Genomic DNA, 19,153 nt, shown 5'->3' with positions numbered 1-19,153 from the left:
TCTCAAGACTTCCATTCTCTTTGCTTTAAAGTGTTTAAATCCATGGTTACTTGGCCTCACGCTTGAGCAGAACATTATGGTGGCAACGGTGTGTAGAAGAGGCGTTTTTACCTGATGTGCACAGGAACAAGGGTGGAGCCAGGAGGAGACCAGGGGAAGACATGTTTTGCAAGGCAAACTCTCTATGACCTATGCCTACTACCCTCCAATCCGACCCTAATTTATATGGCTCCATCACTTCCCAGTAGTCTATTAAATTTTGAATCTATTAATGAATTAAGCTATTGATTAGATCCGTGCTCCATGATCTGGAAATACCCTCATAGACACGTTTAGAGATGAACTTTTCTGATCTTCTAGGCAGTTTCTTAATGCAATCAAGGGAACAATGAAAATTTATCATCAAATTCAATTTCCTTATCTGTAAAATATTAATTACATCTATTCTGACTAGGCTATAATGTTGTCAAGATAAATACATATAAAATAATGTATACAAATGGCGGTTCTTACTGTTTGTCTGGTGTCCTGTAGAATAAGCCAAGGTTACGAGTTTGCTGGTCTAATAAAGCAAGCACATTAAAGAATAACTGTATGTATTATCTAATTTCAATAACATTTTATTTTAGAACTAGCTTCTGAAAACATTAACTTTTACTTCCAATAAATAATGTTAAATATATAAAATATATGTAGCTAACATGAAAAGAATTTAGTGAAACAGATCTGAATATTTTTAAATCTCATATTTGTTGAATATTTATTATGTGTCAAAAAGCATCCCATGGCTATGAAAAAAAAAAAAAAGATGTGCAGGATATTCACCTGTCATCAAGGAGTGAGAATCTATCCTCATGAAAGCCCATTGTATACACAAATTAATATAAAGATGTTTTGGTGAATTTTCTGAAGGACCAATTACATAACCCAAGAGACTCATTCTAGCAGGAACTGGAAGGTTTCAAGAGGAGATCATGTAACTGTTCTTTGAACTTCAAGGGAATGTCATTAAACTAGGATGAAAAGGGAGGTTTTAAAAGAGAGAGAGAGAAAAGACAAAAGCAAACCATTCCAATATCCAGGCATTTATTGTGGTGCATTTATGACTGTAGCACTTAGGGGGCCTTAAAGAAAGATCATCAACACAGTAAAGCCAACCTGGGCTATATAGCAAAACTTCGTTTTAGAAATACAAATGATTAATAATGATTGTCAACTTGACAAGACTTAGAATCACCAAAGAGATAAGTCTCTTGAAATAACTGTGAGTGATTTTATTCTTTTGATTTGGTTATTTGAAATGGGAAGATTGACCATAAATATGCACAGTGCCGTCCAGTGGCCTGTATAAAGGGAAGACCAAGAGAAAAACTTCTGCTTTTTAATAGCCTGACTTCATGTCTTGTTGGCCAGATAATCTACTCTACTGCTATCACTGCCATTCTTCATTGACATCAGAACTCGACTTCTATGAACTTTCAATACAGATGAAAGACCAGTGGCTCTCCAGGACTCCTCCAGGTCTTCAGCATCACACTGGGACTATTAAAGTATTTGGCCTCATTATGGTCTGAAAAAAGGGCTCTTGATCTCTCCAGTATGATGACAGCCATTTTTGGACTACCTATTAAAATTTAATAAATCCCCTTTTAATATAGTCATACTAGGTTCTATTCCTCTGACTAGATAGATAGACAGACAGGTAGGTGGGTAGGTAGGTAGGTAGATAGATAGACAGACAGACAGACAGACAGATAGATGATAGATAGGTAGACAGATAGATAGACAGGCAGGCAGACAAAAAGAATTACTACAGAAAGGAAAACACAAAAAGTACAAAGCACATTGTGGAAACAGAAAGTAGGACTGACTTTCTTTGAACTTCAAGACATGAACTCCTCGACTTTACAGAGTGCTCCCAGAATACGAAATAACAAAAAAATGTTTAGAGCAACGTGTCTCCATCCATTTTGTGCAGATGGGTGCAATACAAAACATGCAGGACTTGCTATTTATAAAGAATCTTGAACTTGGGTGAAAGTTCTGGTTGTAGATCAGATGTCTACATCTAGCGAGGGCCTCCTATGTCATAACATAAAAGGTAAGCTTACATATTTGACACATGTGCAAAGGTGGCATGAAAAATTTAGCAAAGCTATCAGGCTCAATTGATAACACTTAGAGTTCTAATATCTTTTACTTCTACTTATTAGTGTCCAAAAGTGTGTGTGTGCGTGTCAGTGGATTAGTACATGCCACAGTCATATGTGAGGTTAAAGAACACCTTGAGGGCAATTCTCACCTTTCAGTATGTGGGCTTGAGACATTGACCTAGTGAACTCAGGTCATTAGGTTTGGTGGCAAGTGCCTTTACACTCTGAGGCATCTTGCTGATGCAATAACTGGTTTGTAAAAGTAAACCGTAGTCCCAGGAGAGTCAGAGCCTCTGTGTGAACAGTAATTCATTTAAAGCATCTACTTACCACCTCAAATAGCTTCAATCTTATTGTGGTTTGAATGAAAATGCCCTCCCTATAGGCCTATAAGGAGAAGCAATATTAGGAGATGTGGCTTTGTGGGAGGAAGTATGTCACTTTGATGTTTGAGATGCTCAAGTCAAGCCGAGTGTCACTTTCTCTTCCTGCTGCCCAAGGATCCAAATGCAGACTTCTAAGTTACTTCTCCAGCACCATGTCTGCCTGCACATTGCCATTATTCCCATCATGATGTCGATAGTCTAAACCTCTGAACGGTAAGTAAACCCCAATTAAATGTTTTCCTTTGTGAGAGTTGCAATGATCACGGTGTCACTTCACAGTAATAGAAACCCTAACAAAGACAGACCTCAACCACCTTGCATTGAGGAATAGGGCTGCCCCTGGGCTGAGTTTTAGAAAATTCATGTCATCTTCCAAACAACTATAACAACAACAACAACAAAATGTCATTATTTATTGTACAGCTGATGAGAATGAGTTTTAGGGAAAATTAATGACAAGAATAAAGTTATCAATGAGTAAGTTGTGGAGAACAGGAAATAATGAGGAACAATATGAAACAATATGAAAAAGAAATTACAGAGTGCAAGGAAATTCAGAGATTACCGACAGTTTAATTATAGAGCACTAAAAGTGCACCAAAGTGTATGGTGATGAGGAATTAGTGACTGTAACAGACTGGTGTGTGTCAGTGTTTGTCCTTCATGTAAAATTCATGGTGCGATTTAACTCCCAGTGTGGCCTTTGCAAAATGGGTCTGCATGAATATGGTTATATATCCTTTATCCTGAGGATGTCTTAGGACATGGACACAGCACCCCACTCTCCCGGAAGGGCTCATGCTACTCAAATCACCAGCTAGTAAACAAAACCAGATCTCACCAGACAACCGAACTATTGCCACTGTGACCTTGAGGTTCTCAGCCTCCCGAATTATGGGAAGTTGGTTACCCTGTAACCTTTAGAGAACTGTGGAGCTAGCTGGACCTTGCCAACTTCTGACTCACAGAAACTTTCAAATAACAAATGATGTCATTCATTAGATAACAACAAACAACACAAAGGTGAAAGGGAAGAGGCTATTTCAGACTCTTCTCCCTCAGAGCACAGAGATCAGAACTGAATTTGAGTGAACCAGAATGCAGACTCCAGGCAGTCCTGAGTCTGATGCAGACAATTAGAAACACTCATCACTCCACACTGGAAAGCCGTTAGACAAATCTGCACATTTACTTTTCCACTTTAACTGGCGCATAGCGCTGAGCTTTTATAAAACCACAAACTGACGTTGTTTCAAAGTGCTATATTTCAGCTTAAAAAGCGCTGGCTGAGTAGCTCAAATGTAGTTTGTAAGTCTTCAGCTCCCTTTCCTGAGTTCTTACATTAAGCCTGGTTCTGTGGACGCCTTTCACTGTGCACCGGCTCCACAGGAAGACCAATGACCTGGGTGTGACCTGCTGCACCCGGGAGTGCGCTGGCCTTTAGGGTTCGGGGAGGAGTCAGCACCATGTGGGCGGGGCCTGGGAGGGGCTGGGCACGCGGGAGATTTGAACTTTCTTTCCGCCCAGTCTGTGTCCGCGGGAAAGTGCAGTTGTTTGATTGTTTTTCTGTTAGGCGTTGCACCTAGCCGGGGCTCCCCTCAGGCTACTGAGATGGTGGAAGGGCCAGGCTGTAAACTGAATGGAGAGAGGATTCGGGCGCGTGTGCTGCCGGGACAGGCCGTGATTGGCTTGCGGGGAAGAGCTCTCCAGAGCCCCGTAGGCCCTGAGCGGTCCCCGGCAGCCTCCCTGGCTGGGGTCTCTTCCCAGGTGAGTCAGTCTGATGCCTGCGTGGAGCCTGCAGGGGGAACTGGAGTGAAAATATCACCAGGTTTCGGGGATCCGTGGCATATCTATCTACTTGGGTCAACGTGGCTTAGGGCCACTGTTTCCCAGTGTTTATGGCTCCCTAAGAAGTGAGTCCTAGCCAAATGTGCCAGATCCAGGGAAGGTATTTTATTACAACTCTGTAAGTCAGTCAGCAAACAATGTTTTCTAGTGTTTACAGTCTACTTTCACTGACAATGTCATCAGACTTGTGCAATGTCTGGTGTGTTTTTCTGTTCACATTGTAAGTCTGAACTTTTTAAAATTCTAGCCCTTCGCTTGCCTAAAACTCTGTGGTTGACAAGTAATATATAATTTTAAAGTTGCACATGGAAAATTTAGCACTAAATTCCCACTCAGCTGAATATTGCCATCTAATGAAGGGGCAGTAAAACCTAGTTCTGGTTTCCTTAAGTGAATTTATTTCTTTTTAAAGTAAATTGTAGCTCAGCTTCTTGCCACTCAGGCATACATTGCAGATGGCTGGATAGTCATTTGGTAAGAACTTAGAACTATACTGAAAATATTCTGATTAAACTATCATGCTTTTAAAGCCCTCTAGATGTGTGGCTGATTGTATTTTATGGATACATGCAATATTGTGCTGTACTTCAATTTCTTTTGCAAAGCTTCCTCATAGCCTTTGGTCTAGGAAAGAAGTTGCCTGCTATGAAATTAGCATATGCTCCCAACTTGGAAAGAAAAAAAAGAAGGAAAATGTATTTTGAAGCTGGGGTGGAAAAGTTTTGGATCTTTTAACAGTTGTGCTTCTATTTTATTTTGACTTGATATATCAGCAAGTGCTCTGTATTTTTTTTTTGTAATTATCATGTTTCTCGAAATTATTTCAGAGCACTATAGAGATCTATGGTAATAGTTCTCTAAAAGATTAGTGTTGATGAAGATCACTCAGCAAAATTTTGAATAGTCTCAAAGTACAGGGGAGGGAAAATAAGTTTGTCCTTCTGGTTGGGGAAATGCATAGCTACTCAGTAAAAGGTAACATAAAGAATTAGAAATTGATGTGTTTTCAGAGGAAGTATGTGGTGGTTCTCTCTTGGATCAAACAAAGAGACCAGAGGAGTCTCCCTCTGGAGGGAACAAAGCTGATATGTGAAGGGGGCGTAGCAGATCCCTGGGATGAAGGTGGGCCATACATGCAGAAAAATAGCATAAAAGGGCCTGAACGAAAACCTGTGTGTATGTAAAAGAATGAGAAGGTGGTTTGATATTCAGCTTGATAGGTGGATTATCAAGAACTCCATATACCACAACTGGGACTTTGATTAGTTGAGCTGAATTTTATTTTTGTGTGTACTTGTTTGTGTGGAAGTAGTTACATGTGTGCCACAGAGCATGTGGAAGCCGGGGAAACTTGCAGGGTTTTCTATGTAGTGTGGGTTCCAAGGACCAAACCAAACTTTCGGCCTTAGTGACTGGTGCCTTTACCTGCTGAGCCATCTCAAATGCTTCACATTCAAGACTTTTTCTTTATCTTAGGCATTGTGAGAAACTTTGAATTGTAGTAAGATTTATTTACAGTGTGGCTAGAACACTGCATATTGGAGAAGAAAATGCTAGAAGAAATCTCAAGTAGGCATTGCATTGACCCAGGTGAGAATCTTGGGCTCAGCTGCTGGTGGTACAGATTAAGTGAAGAAAGCCAGTCAGTATTTTAGAAGTAAAGACTGTAGCACTTAGCAGCACCTAAGATATGAGCATCCTATTGATACCATGATGGATGTCATTCAACAATAATATTTTGTGGTATACTCTTTATTAGTTCCTGGTAAACTAAACCAGTTCTATTTATTAAAAAAATTATTGTTTATAAAAATAAGATTCCTGTAGCAAGAAACCAAGACTGTTTTAAATAATCACCTTACTGGTATTTAGACAAAATAGCATTAACAATTCATTTTACGTTTATTTTGATTATCTGTGACAAAAGTTAGTCATGAGGAAGAATAAATACTACAATAAAGATAAGCCTGGTACTACAGAAAAGGAACATGGGAGCTGAAGGTGAGTTTAAGTCAATTGAACACTATCACATGTTGTAAGGTGTGGGGCCAAGGTTTGAGCTCCCTCCAGACTCTGCAGCCAACACTTTTATGTATGTTATAGCTACTCTCAGTAATAAAAGATTCAGTAATAGACTGGTTAATGCGATGGCACACCATAAGGTCCTGTGCGTGATAGCGATTTCTTATTAACTGAAGAAGTGTGACCTTGGGTTTTGGAGGTGTCCTCCACCATTTAAATTTTGTTCACCTCAGTCAATTATCTGCTCTGATAATTCTCTTCATTTCTGTGTTCAGATGGCACCAAAGAGTGCATCTTGATAACCTAATAGAAGTGCTTCCTTAATGGTTGAGCAATGATTAGAGGCACTTGGCAACACTACTCACTAAGCTATGTTCCACAAATAAATAGCCCTGCATTTAAAGCCATTATGGATAGTGCCTTAATAGAAAGAAGAGCCATATGATTAGAATGACGGATCTGCTTCTATTGACACTGGATTGAAAATCAATATGGAATTAATAATGTGGCTTTCAGTGAAATCCTAAATACTCTGTTATGACTTCATTTTCTGGGCCTTTGATCTAAAAAGCATAATAACAACCCGTGTAAATATCAACAGTCTTTTGCACTTGAGAGGGATGTTGGATCTATACTAAATTTCATTAAAATATGGACCACTGTCACAAACTTCTGGCAAGATCATTATTGTAACAGATGATCCCCATTTCTTAGGCATATTCGCCAAAGAGCTAAAGCTATTTAATGTTTCTACGACTGGCTTGAAATGATTAGTTTTTCTCAAAGCAGCATTTAAAAATAATTGCATATTGTATTCTTTACAGTGCCATAAATATGAAAAATAACAAAGGAGAGCTAAAGAAATATTAAGTGGCCACTTAATATAAAAGATTCAAACTTCAGATAATCATTATTCTAAAAACCAAACATAAAATTTCTTACCTCAGGAGCTACTGCCAGAGTGCACTACTTACTTTGTTTATCATATAGCATTTTTTGGTTATATTTTAAAGTCCATAGAAAAGCCACTAATTCCTCTCCCCATGTGACAACTGGTTCATATTATGAAGAAAGCTTGCTGTAGAAGATCTTGTCATCTGCTAGTCATCCACACACTGCATCACTTCTCTAAGTTGTGATCCACTCTCTTGTCAGCTTAAAAATCAAGCAACTGGGTTGCACATTGTATCAATCTCTGCTGGAGTTTGTGGAACCTTATGGTAAGATACAATATCAGAATGTAAATGAACATGTCTAGCTAATGAGCCTTAACGAGTCCATCCTCCAATTTTAATTGTTGGGTGGATATGGTATTTTAGTGAAATCAGTGTGTAATCTGCATGTGTTTTTAATCTCCTTTCACAAAAAAAAAAGAAACAGTCTATTTATAAGCATCCATCATTTTGAAGCATGCACTGGTTACTCTGATGACTCTTTAAGATTTCATACATGTATTTAGTGTCACCTACATTTAGTCATCTATATGATACTTTAGATCTTCATGAACAGACTAGGCATTTAAATATGAGTTGAATGGATAGAGAAAAGCAAAGCTTTGGATAATGTAAAATAGCTAAGTATTTTTTAAGAGTCTATCTGGAGTGTCTTATTATGACTATTTCAACCTTTAGTTGTACGTGTCATTTGGAGACATGGACTACATCAAAGTACAGAAGCCCTGCAGTAAAAGTTTCAAAGTAGAAACTTGTTCAAAGTAGGAAAAAAATTCTAGGTGTTTCTCTTGCCTTTTATTTGAAAGAATGAGCTAATTAAATAGCCAAAAGGGTTTTCTATATATTTTATAGAGCATGCATAGTGTGTGTCTTGTCTTTTAAATGGATACTTATAATAATGACTTTTCCAGAGACTCAAGGTCATTATTGCACCCACATGGACTTGGGAAATGAGGGGTAATGAAGTAGATTCTAATTTTTCTGCAGGTTCTGAGTTGTCCCGTTGCTGTTGTAGCTTTGATCCAACACTGTTCCAGATGCTGTTAAGAACATCTGGCCATTGTTACTTTTGTTACCTTCTCCTCTGGAGATGTTTATGGTCACATCAAGTTAGAGTACCTAAAGCCTCTTAGCTTAGAAGCTAGCAAAATAAACTTCCCTGTGATTGCTTCTCTTTTTCCTGGAGCATAGCTTTCTCTACGGATTCAATTATGTTAGAACATGCTAGAACACCCTCTCTTTCATGAAGAGTGTGATCCCTTGATATCATAAGATGAGGTACAGAGTATTTGGACTACACAAAAGTCCTAAAGGCTATGGAACACATTATCATGTATGGTCCTAAATATATTATTTTGGATTTTAGGAATCATTTTTGAAATTAGGGGTTTTGAGGGTTTAGATTGATAGACAAGTGACCTATAATTTTAAAAAAGTATATTACTGAGACTCTGAAAGTTTGACATTTTCTCTGACAACAATGTGCAATTGAATGAGAGTCAAAACATTAGTCTAGGAAAAAGTCTTATTCTGTTCTTCAAAGTTCATATTCCTGGTTCACCCACGAATAGGCAAGATAAATGGTAATCAGCACAATAAATCATGTGCTGTCTCTGAAAATATATGTTGTTTTCAAGATTTCATATTATTAAGCCACTTGAAAATGGGAAGGTGAACCCTACTCAATCATACTTAAAATTGTGGCAAAGGAGATTTTCATCTCTATTTCAGACAAAGAAAGAAAAGGTTCAAATGTTCAAATAACACAGTAACAGGATTATAAGGGTCAACATGAGAAAGTCAAGTACATATTGGGCAATTGTGTATAGTTATAGCAAAGATAATAGCCTTGTGGAAATTAATTTTTTGAATTTGTCTGGGCAGTAGAAGCTTATAGAAAGAGGTGATAACCTTAGATTCCACAATAGGACAAGCGAGTATCTTGTAAATATCTTAGGTTTATTGCAAAAGCCTTGCCCAGTCTGTATGCAGAAGGTCATAAAATGAGATGGTGCAGAAAAAGTGGTGAAAAAAATATATGAAGGGGCTTGTGACACTTAGTCAAGCATAGCTAAAATTTTTATTTTGTCCCAAGTGTTATGTATAGTTGATTATTTAAAACTGAATCAGTTTGTCTTGGGCAAGGCACCTGCATAATGGATAATGCACATTTAATCTATATCATTTTCCTTCAAAAATGAAGTATCTGAATGCCTGTTTTAAAGCCATTGTTTGAATGCCAAATGGACCTGTCAGAAAGGTGGAGGCACAGTGTGGGGGGTACATTGGGGTTGGTTGTTAAACATGAGTTAATCTGATTAGAAAAAGTTTCCATAGAGTGTGTAGTTTACTTCATGGAAAATTTTAGGGAGTGAGTATAAACCATTGATAGTAGTAAGAATTGTGTTCCTTCTGTTGCAGATAATTACAAAATAAAAGATAGGTTTCTTATTTATTTATTTGTTGATTGATTGATTGATTTTGTGTGTGAAGAGTTTTTGGTTATGGTAATTATAAAAAATGTTGGTGGTGGAGACAGTAGTCCTATATTTTAAATCCAGTCCTGGCTTTAGGAGGGAAAGGGCCTATTTAATTCCATGAATATTACAAATATCCCTAGACATTGTAGAAAGCCCTTGGGGATATTGGCTAAACAGAATCTCTGTCCCCAGGGAACTTATATAGATAGGGGAGAAATACAAGTCACGGATATGGAATAATTCAGTGTAATAAAACCATAGTGGTAGCTAGGAAAACCTCTCCTCAGCGTAGCCAGCAGAGAGCCTCAAGATTTTTCAGCTCCCTAGGTAAGCACATAGGAAAATGTGAGAGCTAGGGAGGTTTACAATATGTGTGTGTGTGTGTGTGTGTGTGTGTGTGTATGAATAAGGAAGAAACTATGTCAATGTTCTTCTCCAGTTCCCGAATACCTCATCAGGTTAAAAAAAAAAATGCATTTCTTTAAAACATATTCAAGCTAAGGTCACACAGCATTTGTGGCTGGATGACTTTCTGTCATGTTGAAGTCACTTGATAGTTTCAGGTCATTGTTTTTCCATAAGTAACTATTTTCCCCATCTCTGCTCATTCCTCTGCCTGCCCTTCTGCTACCACCTACATTAGACTTTTGACATTCATTGGGCCATAAACATTTTTTTCAACTTGGTAAAACCTTCAATTTCATAACTGTTTTCAATTTTTCTATGATGTCATAGTGTGTATTGTTTTTAGTTATGGAGAATAGGATAAAATACCAGTAGAGCAAGTGAGACACATATTACACCTTTAAGGATTTTGTTTGAGGCTCTCTGAGGCTCTCTCAGCCAGGACAACATATTTCACTTTGAACTGACAGCTGCGTGAAGATATATAATGGTCTCATGCATTTTAAGTATATTGGCCTTTATATTTTTGGATTTCTCCTCCTAGGCACAACAGAATTGATTTGCAAGGGCATATGGTCTCCTCTAAGTTGTTAATAAGTATGTGGTCCATTGATCATAAAGGTTTGGTTTATGGTTTGAAGGACAATCCACCAAGGTTTTGCTTTATAATACTATGTGACTAAAATTTCCACCTTTAGATATTTCTACTATTTCTGATAGATAACAGTAGATGTACTGATTGATGCTCTAAGAAAATCCTTTCTGTCTTGAGTAATTACACTGTGTATGTGTGTGTGTGTGTGTGTGTGTGTGTGTGTGTGTGTGTGTAGGGGTACAGAACAAAAATTTGTTGAAATTAACCTGAGTGTGGTGGTTTATGTGTTTTATGTGTTCTTTACAGACTGTACATGCTATACATTGTATATATATATATATATATATATATATATATATATATATATATTCTCCACCTTGTATGCTTTGTATCATAACTTGGCACATGGTTAGAAATCATCTGAGAAAAATCCAGAATGGTTATCAATATGAAGATGGTTTGTTCTCTCCCTAATAGGTATTATTTGAAGCCCTGGATATTTTAATATTAGGGCAAAAAGTTTAGACTTCCATTAAAACTCATATTTGTCCTTTTATTTTCTTTTATTATTATTATTTATTACAACTTATTCACTTTGTATCCTGGCTGCGGCCCCCCTCCCTCATCTCCTCCCAATTCAACCCTTCCTTCCTCTTCTCCTATGACCCTCCAGTCCACTAATTGGGGAGGTCCTTCTCCCCTTCTATCTGACCCTGGCCTATCAAGTCTCATCAGTACTGGCTGCATTGTCTTCCTCTGTGGCCTGGCAAGGCTGCACCCCCCAAGGGGAGGTGACCAGAGAGTCTGCCACTGAGTTCATGCCAGAGACAGCCCCCACTCCCCTTACTAGGGAACCCACTTGGAGACTGAGTCTATGGGCTACATCTGTGCAGGGGTTCAAGGTTATGTCCCCGCATGTTCCTTGGTTGGAGTATCAGTCTCAGAAAAAAACTCATGTACCCAGGATTTTTGGCTCTGTTGGTCTCCTTTTGGAGCTCCTGTCCCCTCCAGCTTTCTTTTCCCCCCTTCTTTCATACAGTTCCATGCCCTCTGCCCATAGTTAGGCTGAGTCTCAACCTCTGCTTTGATACCTCAGTCAGTAAAGTCTTTCAAAGCCCCTATGTGGTAGGCTCCTGTTCTTGTTCCCTGTCTTCTTCTGCTTCTAATGTCTATGGGATTTGCCCTTCTGAATGAGAATTGAGCATCTTTTTTAGGGTCTTCCTTGTTGTTTAGCTTCTTTAGGAATATAGATTTAGTATGTTTATCCTCTATTATATGTCTAATAACCACTTTCTATAGTTTGCTTTTGAAATATATGTCATATGGTGGTTTAACATTAAAAATTGGATATGAATTTTACTTGTAAATATTTTGGTTCTCCAATTACAATCATAAATAGTCGTATTTTGCTGCTTAATTAAACTTAAGTGTTCTGATAGTGAGATAGTTGTACTTATAAGGTACAAAATATCTGTCAGATACCGGCCTGGCTTTCAGAATCTATATGATTAAAATAACAACAACAAAATTCAGGTGCTTTCTGATGTAGGTAAAGCAAAGACTAGGTAGTAAAGGACTGAGAGTGTTTTTTTTTTTTTTTTCAGTGACTATTAACTGATGAGATTGAGTTCGGGTAAGCAGGATTGAGCTGTGTGCTCTCCAGTGCAATTTCAATGCCATCTTTTTCATAGATGATTTATGGCAGATTTCAGGTGATAGGATGGAGCCGGTGACACCATTTGTGTGAGGACATTGGCTTCAACCTGAAAATGATGAGTTAGAGTAGCATTACTATACTACAGGATATTTTTGAAGATCCAGATCCCTGGGGCCTGCATTTCTCTTAGTTGATAATCTTATTTCCTTGTTTACTCAGAGACTTAATCAGTCAGTAGATAAATAACACATGCATGACTTCATACCAACTCCCATTTATACCTGCGTTGTCTGCCCTCCATCCTGATATTAAACTTTGTGTGTCCTTGAACCTTCCTGCTCCATAAAACTGGTTCTGCAGCTGCTCTGCTGTATGATCATTTTCCATTACCGAATTTTCCCATCAACACACAAACATGAGTCATCTCAAAACAAGCAAAAATCCACTTATCTCCATTTCCTCTCAGATCCTCCCCCTTTCTATATTCCATACATTTTGTGATTTCACTGCCTCCCTGCCGCTATTCCTGTTCTCTATGATCTCTCAGTCCTGGTGCTTAATCAGGTTTTTGCCATTATTATGTCTCTGAAACTATTGCTATAAATTACTGCTGTGTGACTGAGTTCAGGGTCTAGGCTCAGACTTTGTCTTGGTTTGTCAGCAGCCTTTGACTTATCCTGTTCCTTGGAATGTGTTTTTTAGGTGTTCCTGGGATGCCACAGTGGCTGGGTTTTGCCCTTGCCTTGCTGGCTGCCTACTTGGTCTCCTTTGCTGCTTCCTTGTCCCTTTTCCCTAACATCTTAAGCCTTCTTAGCATGTTCTTCTTCCTCCCAACAGTTTAACTCTGGAGTACCCTAGACTTTTCTTGTGCCTATGCTATTTGTCTGTACATAGTCCCTTCTATCTCCTCTAACATCACTGGTCCAGACAGTTTCTCTTCAGAACACTGAATAAAATTTACTTCTTCAAGCTCAGACATCCGGCAAAACCCAAAATCCCATATTTATCGTCTTGATATTTTCATAACAAATGCCTCAACTTTAATTGCTAAACTAAACCTGCGCTTTCCCTTCCTCTATTCTTTCCTTGGGTATCTCAGTGACTTTTCTTTCTTATTATTCTGGTCCCAAATTCATTGACTTAGATCTCTGACTCGCCTGTTCCACATTCAATTCATCTGCAAACACTTTGTTTGACTTTCAAAATATGTTTAAAAATTTGGCCCTTTTAGCACCACAACATCTCAATGACCCAGATGCTTGTGTTGCTTAGCTGAATCTTTGTAGTTGTCTCATAAGTAATATTCAGGCTTTTACCTTTAACTCCTTCAGCCAAAATTCTACCCAGCAGCCACTGAGTGCATTTAAAGTACTAATGTAGGTCATATTTTTGCTCAACTCCATTAAGGAGAAAAAGCCACTCCTTACATTGGACCTTGGGCCATGCATTCTGATTTCTTTTATATGTCAAATCTCACTTATCTCATTCCTAGTCCTCTGTGCAGTGGCTACCCTGGCCTGTGACACAAGAAAGGCACCACACTGTAATTCCTTTCTCCAAAGCCGTGGCTCACTGCCTCACCTCATTTAAAACTTGATCAAATGCCAACTCCCCAGTGAAATTATGGTATGCCCCTCTAAAACTGCAACTTGTTGTACCCCCTGCCCTCAACCTTATTCTTCTATTTCTCTCCTGGTCTTTTTCCCTACCAGAGGATAAACTCTACATGTGGTGTAATTTAATTTTTTTTTTTTTTTACTTGTTGATATATGCCCAGCTTCTAGAACACAGCCTGAATAGTCAAAGAAGTCAATAAACTTTTCTGAAATAAATTAATCCAATTAAACAGCCATGAATCGGCCATTTTTAGTGGAAAGAGTTGTCTTTCCAGGTGTCATGTACCATTTTGGTTGTCAGAGAATGTCAGTTGTAGACAAAGCAAGGAGAATAACATAAGCTGTCATAGCTGTTGGCTTCTACAGTTTTTACGTAAATGATGTAAGTTCTTGTCAAAGCTGTTAATTTAGCAATTTGAGGAGACTTCACATGAGACAATTAGGATTCACTGACTACTTTATTCAGCATTGTGACAGCATCTGAGTCTCTGCCAAGAGCCATTATAAAACAAGGTGAAGCCAGAACTGGGTGAAGGGAAGAAGGAAAAAATGTATGGGCAGGGACTAGATGGGAAGTGAGAATCGTCTAATTATGTGAGTTCCCACATAGAGAAGGGAAGTGGACAATGTGGTATAGGACCCTCAGGAGACAAACAGTAATGTGGCACCTTACGAAAGGATTTGTAATTGGCCAGTTAGATAGTAGGTAGATGTTAAGTTTGATATTTAACTTGTAAAAACATTGGGTCAAAACACTGGGTACATAGCACAAGTAGCTACTTACTTTTGAACCAAGGACTGGGGGAACCTGCTGAACATGAGAGTGTGTGTGCGCATGTGTATATGTGCGTGTGTGTGTGTGTGTGTGTGTGTGTGTGTGTGTGTGTGTTAAATGGGGTACAATTCATCACTGACCCTCTGCTTGAAGCCTTAATAAAACATTTTAGAGAGTAAGTATAGTTAAAACCAGAAAGTAATAAAAAAATCATAGGGCTGGGTAAGAGGTAGTTGACATTGGAATGGTGGAGAAACAAGGTTCTGAGCCATTCATTTATAAGAGAAGAATTAAAATAAAAGTAAGCCTTTAAATATGAGATCCTGAAAATGTAGCCAGTCTATATTTAGACAAAGGTTACTTATAATAGATCTATGTCTGATCTGTATTTCATCATCTTAAAAGTGTCCTGGCTAGTTTAAAGAACTTTGTACATACTAATTGGTCACTATGGAAACCTACCTTGAAATCTGCTATTGCAGTCTATACTTGGCTCAAAGTGTATAGAAGTGGCTTAGCGACTCCAGGAGACAGAAATGCAAGACTTGTGGGTTTTTTTTTTTTTTTATCAATTTACAACAGTAACATACTCATTTATAAAACGCAAAGCAGATGTGAATTCGTTTTCTCCTCACTCAGTACTCTAGCCTGCCTTAGTAGTACTTAATAATCATCCATTGGACCTTGAGTCCATTTCTGAAAAGTAACTTAGAAGCAGAAGTTCTGAGGACATAGTGACAGCTGGCCTCTAGCTGATGCTAGAATCTCCCAGGCTCATCCTGTGCTTTATGCAGAGGTGGAAGGCTTTTGCTTTTAACAATTGTTTGATGCATTTGCCAATCAGTCTGAGCCTATAACTAATTCCCAAGTACTTACCACAGAAGATGGGACCTAAGTCAGTTGTGGTGTGGTGCACACCTTTAATGGCCAGCACTTGGAAGGATGAGGCAGGAGGATTTCTGTGAATTTGAGGCAAGCCTGGTCTTCATAGTGCATTCCAGGACAGCCAAGGCTACGTAATGAGACTCTTAACTCAAAAAACCAAGAAAAAAAAAAGAAAAGGTAAAGGCATATTTTAAAACCCTTTAAAGATCCTTGAGCTTTAGGTAGTGGAAAATTCTGGCATGAGCCGTGTCTACCACAACCTTGAATAGTGGAAGGGTGGCTATTCTCAGTCTTCTTATATATCAGCTTATTATTTCTCAGAAATAAACACTATTGTTTCATATATATATATACATATGAAACTAAGACAAATTTAATAAAATAAAGGATAGACATTACAACTAAGCATTCATGAGCCCAAAGTTTAAAAAATGTGGGAAAATATTACTCCACCTGAAACTGAAGACAACATGAGACATTTTCAGCCCTATTTAGAATCTTCTGGGCAACTGTTGGCCCTTTAAGAAGAAAGAAAAAGAAATTTGAGGGGAATGACAGATTAAGAGTTTATGTTTTATGTGTACTGTGCAGCATGTTGTGTATGTGTGTGTATAAAATTGTTTCAGGTGGGCAGGGGAGAGCTGGAGAGACACTTCAGCTCTTCAGATCATTTCATGAAGAATATGTGTATCTAATGCCTATAGAGACTAGAAAAAAAGCCTAGAATCCTCTAGAATTGGAGTTAGTTATGAGTTTTGTCTAGGTGCTGTGAGCAAAACTCAAATCTTCTGCAACAGCAGTAAGTACTCTGTTTAATCACTGAGATGTCTCTCCATCCTCTTTTTCTTATAATATATATGTGTGCGCATATATATATATATATATATATATAAGTTTAACATTTTTACTAAATTTTGAGTGTTCTTTAAATGATGCCTGTGAAACATTTAAACAATAAAACATGATATAAGAAACACTGGTATACATAATGTGCAGATTAAGAAAACAAACATTACCAATATTTAAATCAAATCCCATTCCTTGGACCTTCCCCTACGAAGGAAACTATATTTTGTATTTATGTTTCACATTATGTTTTATTTGTGATTACATGAATTTCAATTCTAACTATGTTGTTTTGTTTTGGAAGGCTGATGGGAAAGTGAATTTCCCTTTCTTTGTATTCACATTATGGCTTAGGTGGGGCGGATCATGAATTAAATTTCCTACGCTGGATGCCAGGCTTCATTCTTAAATGCCCTGTTTTAAAAGAAAAAAAAAAAAAAAAAGAAAGCTCCTGGACTTTGCTGGTTGTCTCTCTTATTGCAGACTTTTGACTCAACTATCCCTAAAGTTTCACCAGTGCAGTTAAAAATCTTTGTTTTCCTATTTTATTCATCATCACTTTTAGCAGTACACTCTGATTGGAATATTTGTTCCAAGGAACTTTAAATAGCATTTCAGAAGCAGAAAGTTTTATAGTCTAGTTGTTATTTTTACAACATTCTCATAGCTTTCCTGTAATTGTATGTGTGCACACATGCACAATATGGTCTTGGAAAAAGTCATCTTAATTATTTACAGTGACTTTTATTTTTCAATTTAAATATTGCCTATTCTCTTTTTCCAGTGACTGCACAGTAATTGGACAAAATATATGTAAATAGATAATTGCATTATTTGACTTGTTAGAGGTCCTTTTTATTTTTAGGGATGAACCTCATCATGGAGTAATAGAACTGGGTTTAAGAATTGCATTGTAATTGTGTGTAGAGTTTGCATATATGTGTGTTACATATGTATGTATTTTCTACTAGGCCGCTACAATGAATGCTAAGGATTCTGGCTGGACGTTCTTGAGCCTGTCTAACGGATATGTTTACAGTGGCGTGGAAACCTTGGGGAAGGAGCTGTTTATGTACTTTGGCCCAAGAGCTTTACGGTAAGATGAACCTGTCCAATACATCATGCTGCTCCATGTTTAAAGGTGGGCGGAAGACTTGTGTGCTGTTTGCCAGGTTTCACATGTAATCATGTAGAAAGTGCTCCCAGATTTAAGAGAGTTCCAGTCTGGGATTGTATCATGGAAAGAAATAAGTGTGGGAGGAATGCTCTGTGATGTCATCATTACTTGTAGGACAATCAGTTTGTTTCTTTTAAAAAAGAAATGTTAAGAGGCTAGCAGGACTTCTCTAGTACAGCAGAGTCATGCTTGTTTTGATTTTCAGCAGATGTTATTTTACTTATGGTAACATAGGCTGTTTTGTACTTGTGACAGACTATTTTGGCTTAAGCGCATCCCTAGACTTTTTGTATTTTTCTGTCTTCTTTCTCTGAATCTCTAAATGGAATTTGGGAACTTAAAGAATTCACAAGCTTCCCACAGATATACTAAGTTATCCATTGTTTCAGAGTTCTTTTTTTTAATTTAATTTAATTTTTTTAATTTTATTATTATTATTTTTTTATCAGTTACATTTTATTAACTCTGTATCCCAGCCATGTCCCGATCCCTCATTCCCTCCCAGTCCCTCCCTCTCTCCCTCATCTCCACCGTGCCCCTTTCCAAGTCCACTGATAGGGGGGACCTCCTCCCCATTCATCTGATCCTGTTTTATCAGGTATCTTCAGGACTGGCTGCAAAGCCCTCCTCTGTGGCCTAACAGGACTGCTCCTCCCTTCGGGGGTGGGGAGACCAAAGAGCTAGTCATTGAGTTCCTGTTAGAAATAGTCCTTGTTCCCCTCACTTTGGGAAACCAATTGGTTACTGAGCTACCACAGGCTACATCTGAGTGGAAGTTCTAGGTTATATCCATACATGTTTCAGAGTTCTTATGGGAATGCATGGATAATATATTGGCAAAGAAGGACAAGCCATATATATATATGGCCTTGTCTAAGTTGATAACAGTTGGACTTGAATGACCACCTATTGAACTTTTTCAGGGAAAAAGAAGAGGTCTGTGAGTCAATATGTCTCTCAAATCACCATGTGGTTTTAGAGGCTAGCCTCAGGTTTTGCAAACTGTGAATATTGGCTTGCTTCCTAGAGCCTTTTTTGGTGGTCCTTTAAGATACCAGCCAGTTATCACCTTACAAGGAAAAGCTGTTCCTGGACCCTGTGCTTCTAACTGAAGGTGTAAAACACTCCTGGAGGTGGCATGACTCTCTGATTGTTATTTATTGCATCTCCTCTCCTGCATAATTGGTGTACTTCAGTTTTCTGTAATTGCTTCTCCTTTCAGGTGTTCTCTTACTTGTCAGCAGCTTCTGTCCTTGGGCCACATTGTCACTTCATGATTTTCCTTTGCATGGAACTGATAACATCAGCACATGTCCTTTCGTTCAGGCAGTAATGATGTATTGCCAGTTATATTA

The 19,153-nt window shown here is 38.1% G+C and overlaps 1 protein-coding gene across 1 annotated transcript in view; it reads left to right on the top strand.

Annotated features, from left to right (window-relative positions):
* Nucleotides 1–4,083: 4,083 nt before the first annotated feature.
* Nucleotides 4,084–19,153, top strand: part of Neil3 (nei like DNA glycosylase 3) — a 52,658-nt gene continuing 37,588 nt past the window's right edge. The window contains exons 1-2 of the mRNA XM_021664158.2: nucleotides 4,084–4,306; nucleotides 17,593–17,717. Coding sequence (XP_021519833.1) covers nucleotides 4,151–4,306; nucleotides 17,593–17,717 — 281 coding nt within the window. The 5' untranslated portion in view covers nucleotides 4,084–4,150. The remainder of the gene's footprint in view (nucleotides 4,307–17,592; nucleotides 17,718–19,153) is intronic.

Source organism: Meriones unguiculatus, chromosome 4 (assembly GCF_030254825.1).
Source record: "Meriones unguiculatus strain TT.TT164.6M chromosome 4, Bangor_MerUng_6.1, whole genome shotgun sequence".
Taxonomy (NCBI): Eukaryota; Metazoa; Chordata; class Mammalia; order Rodentia; family Muridae; genus Meriones; species Meriones unguiculatus.
The sequence above is the reverse complement of the archived record's forward strand: the minus strand, read 5'-3'. Positions and strand labels throughout refer to the sequence as shown.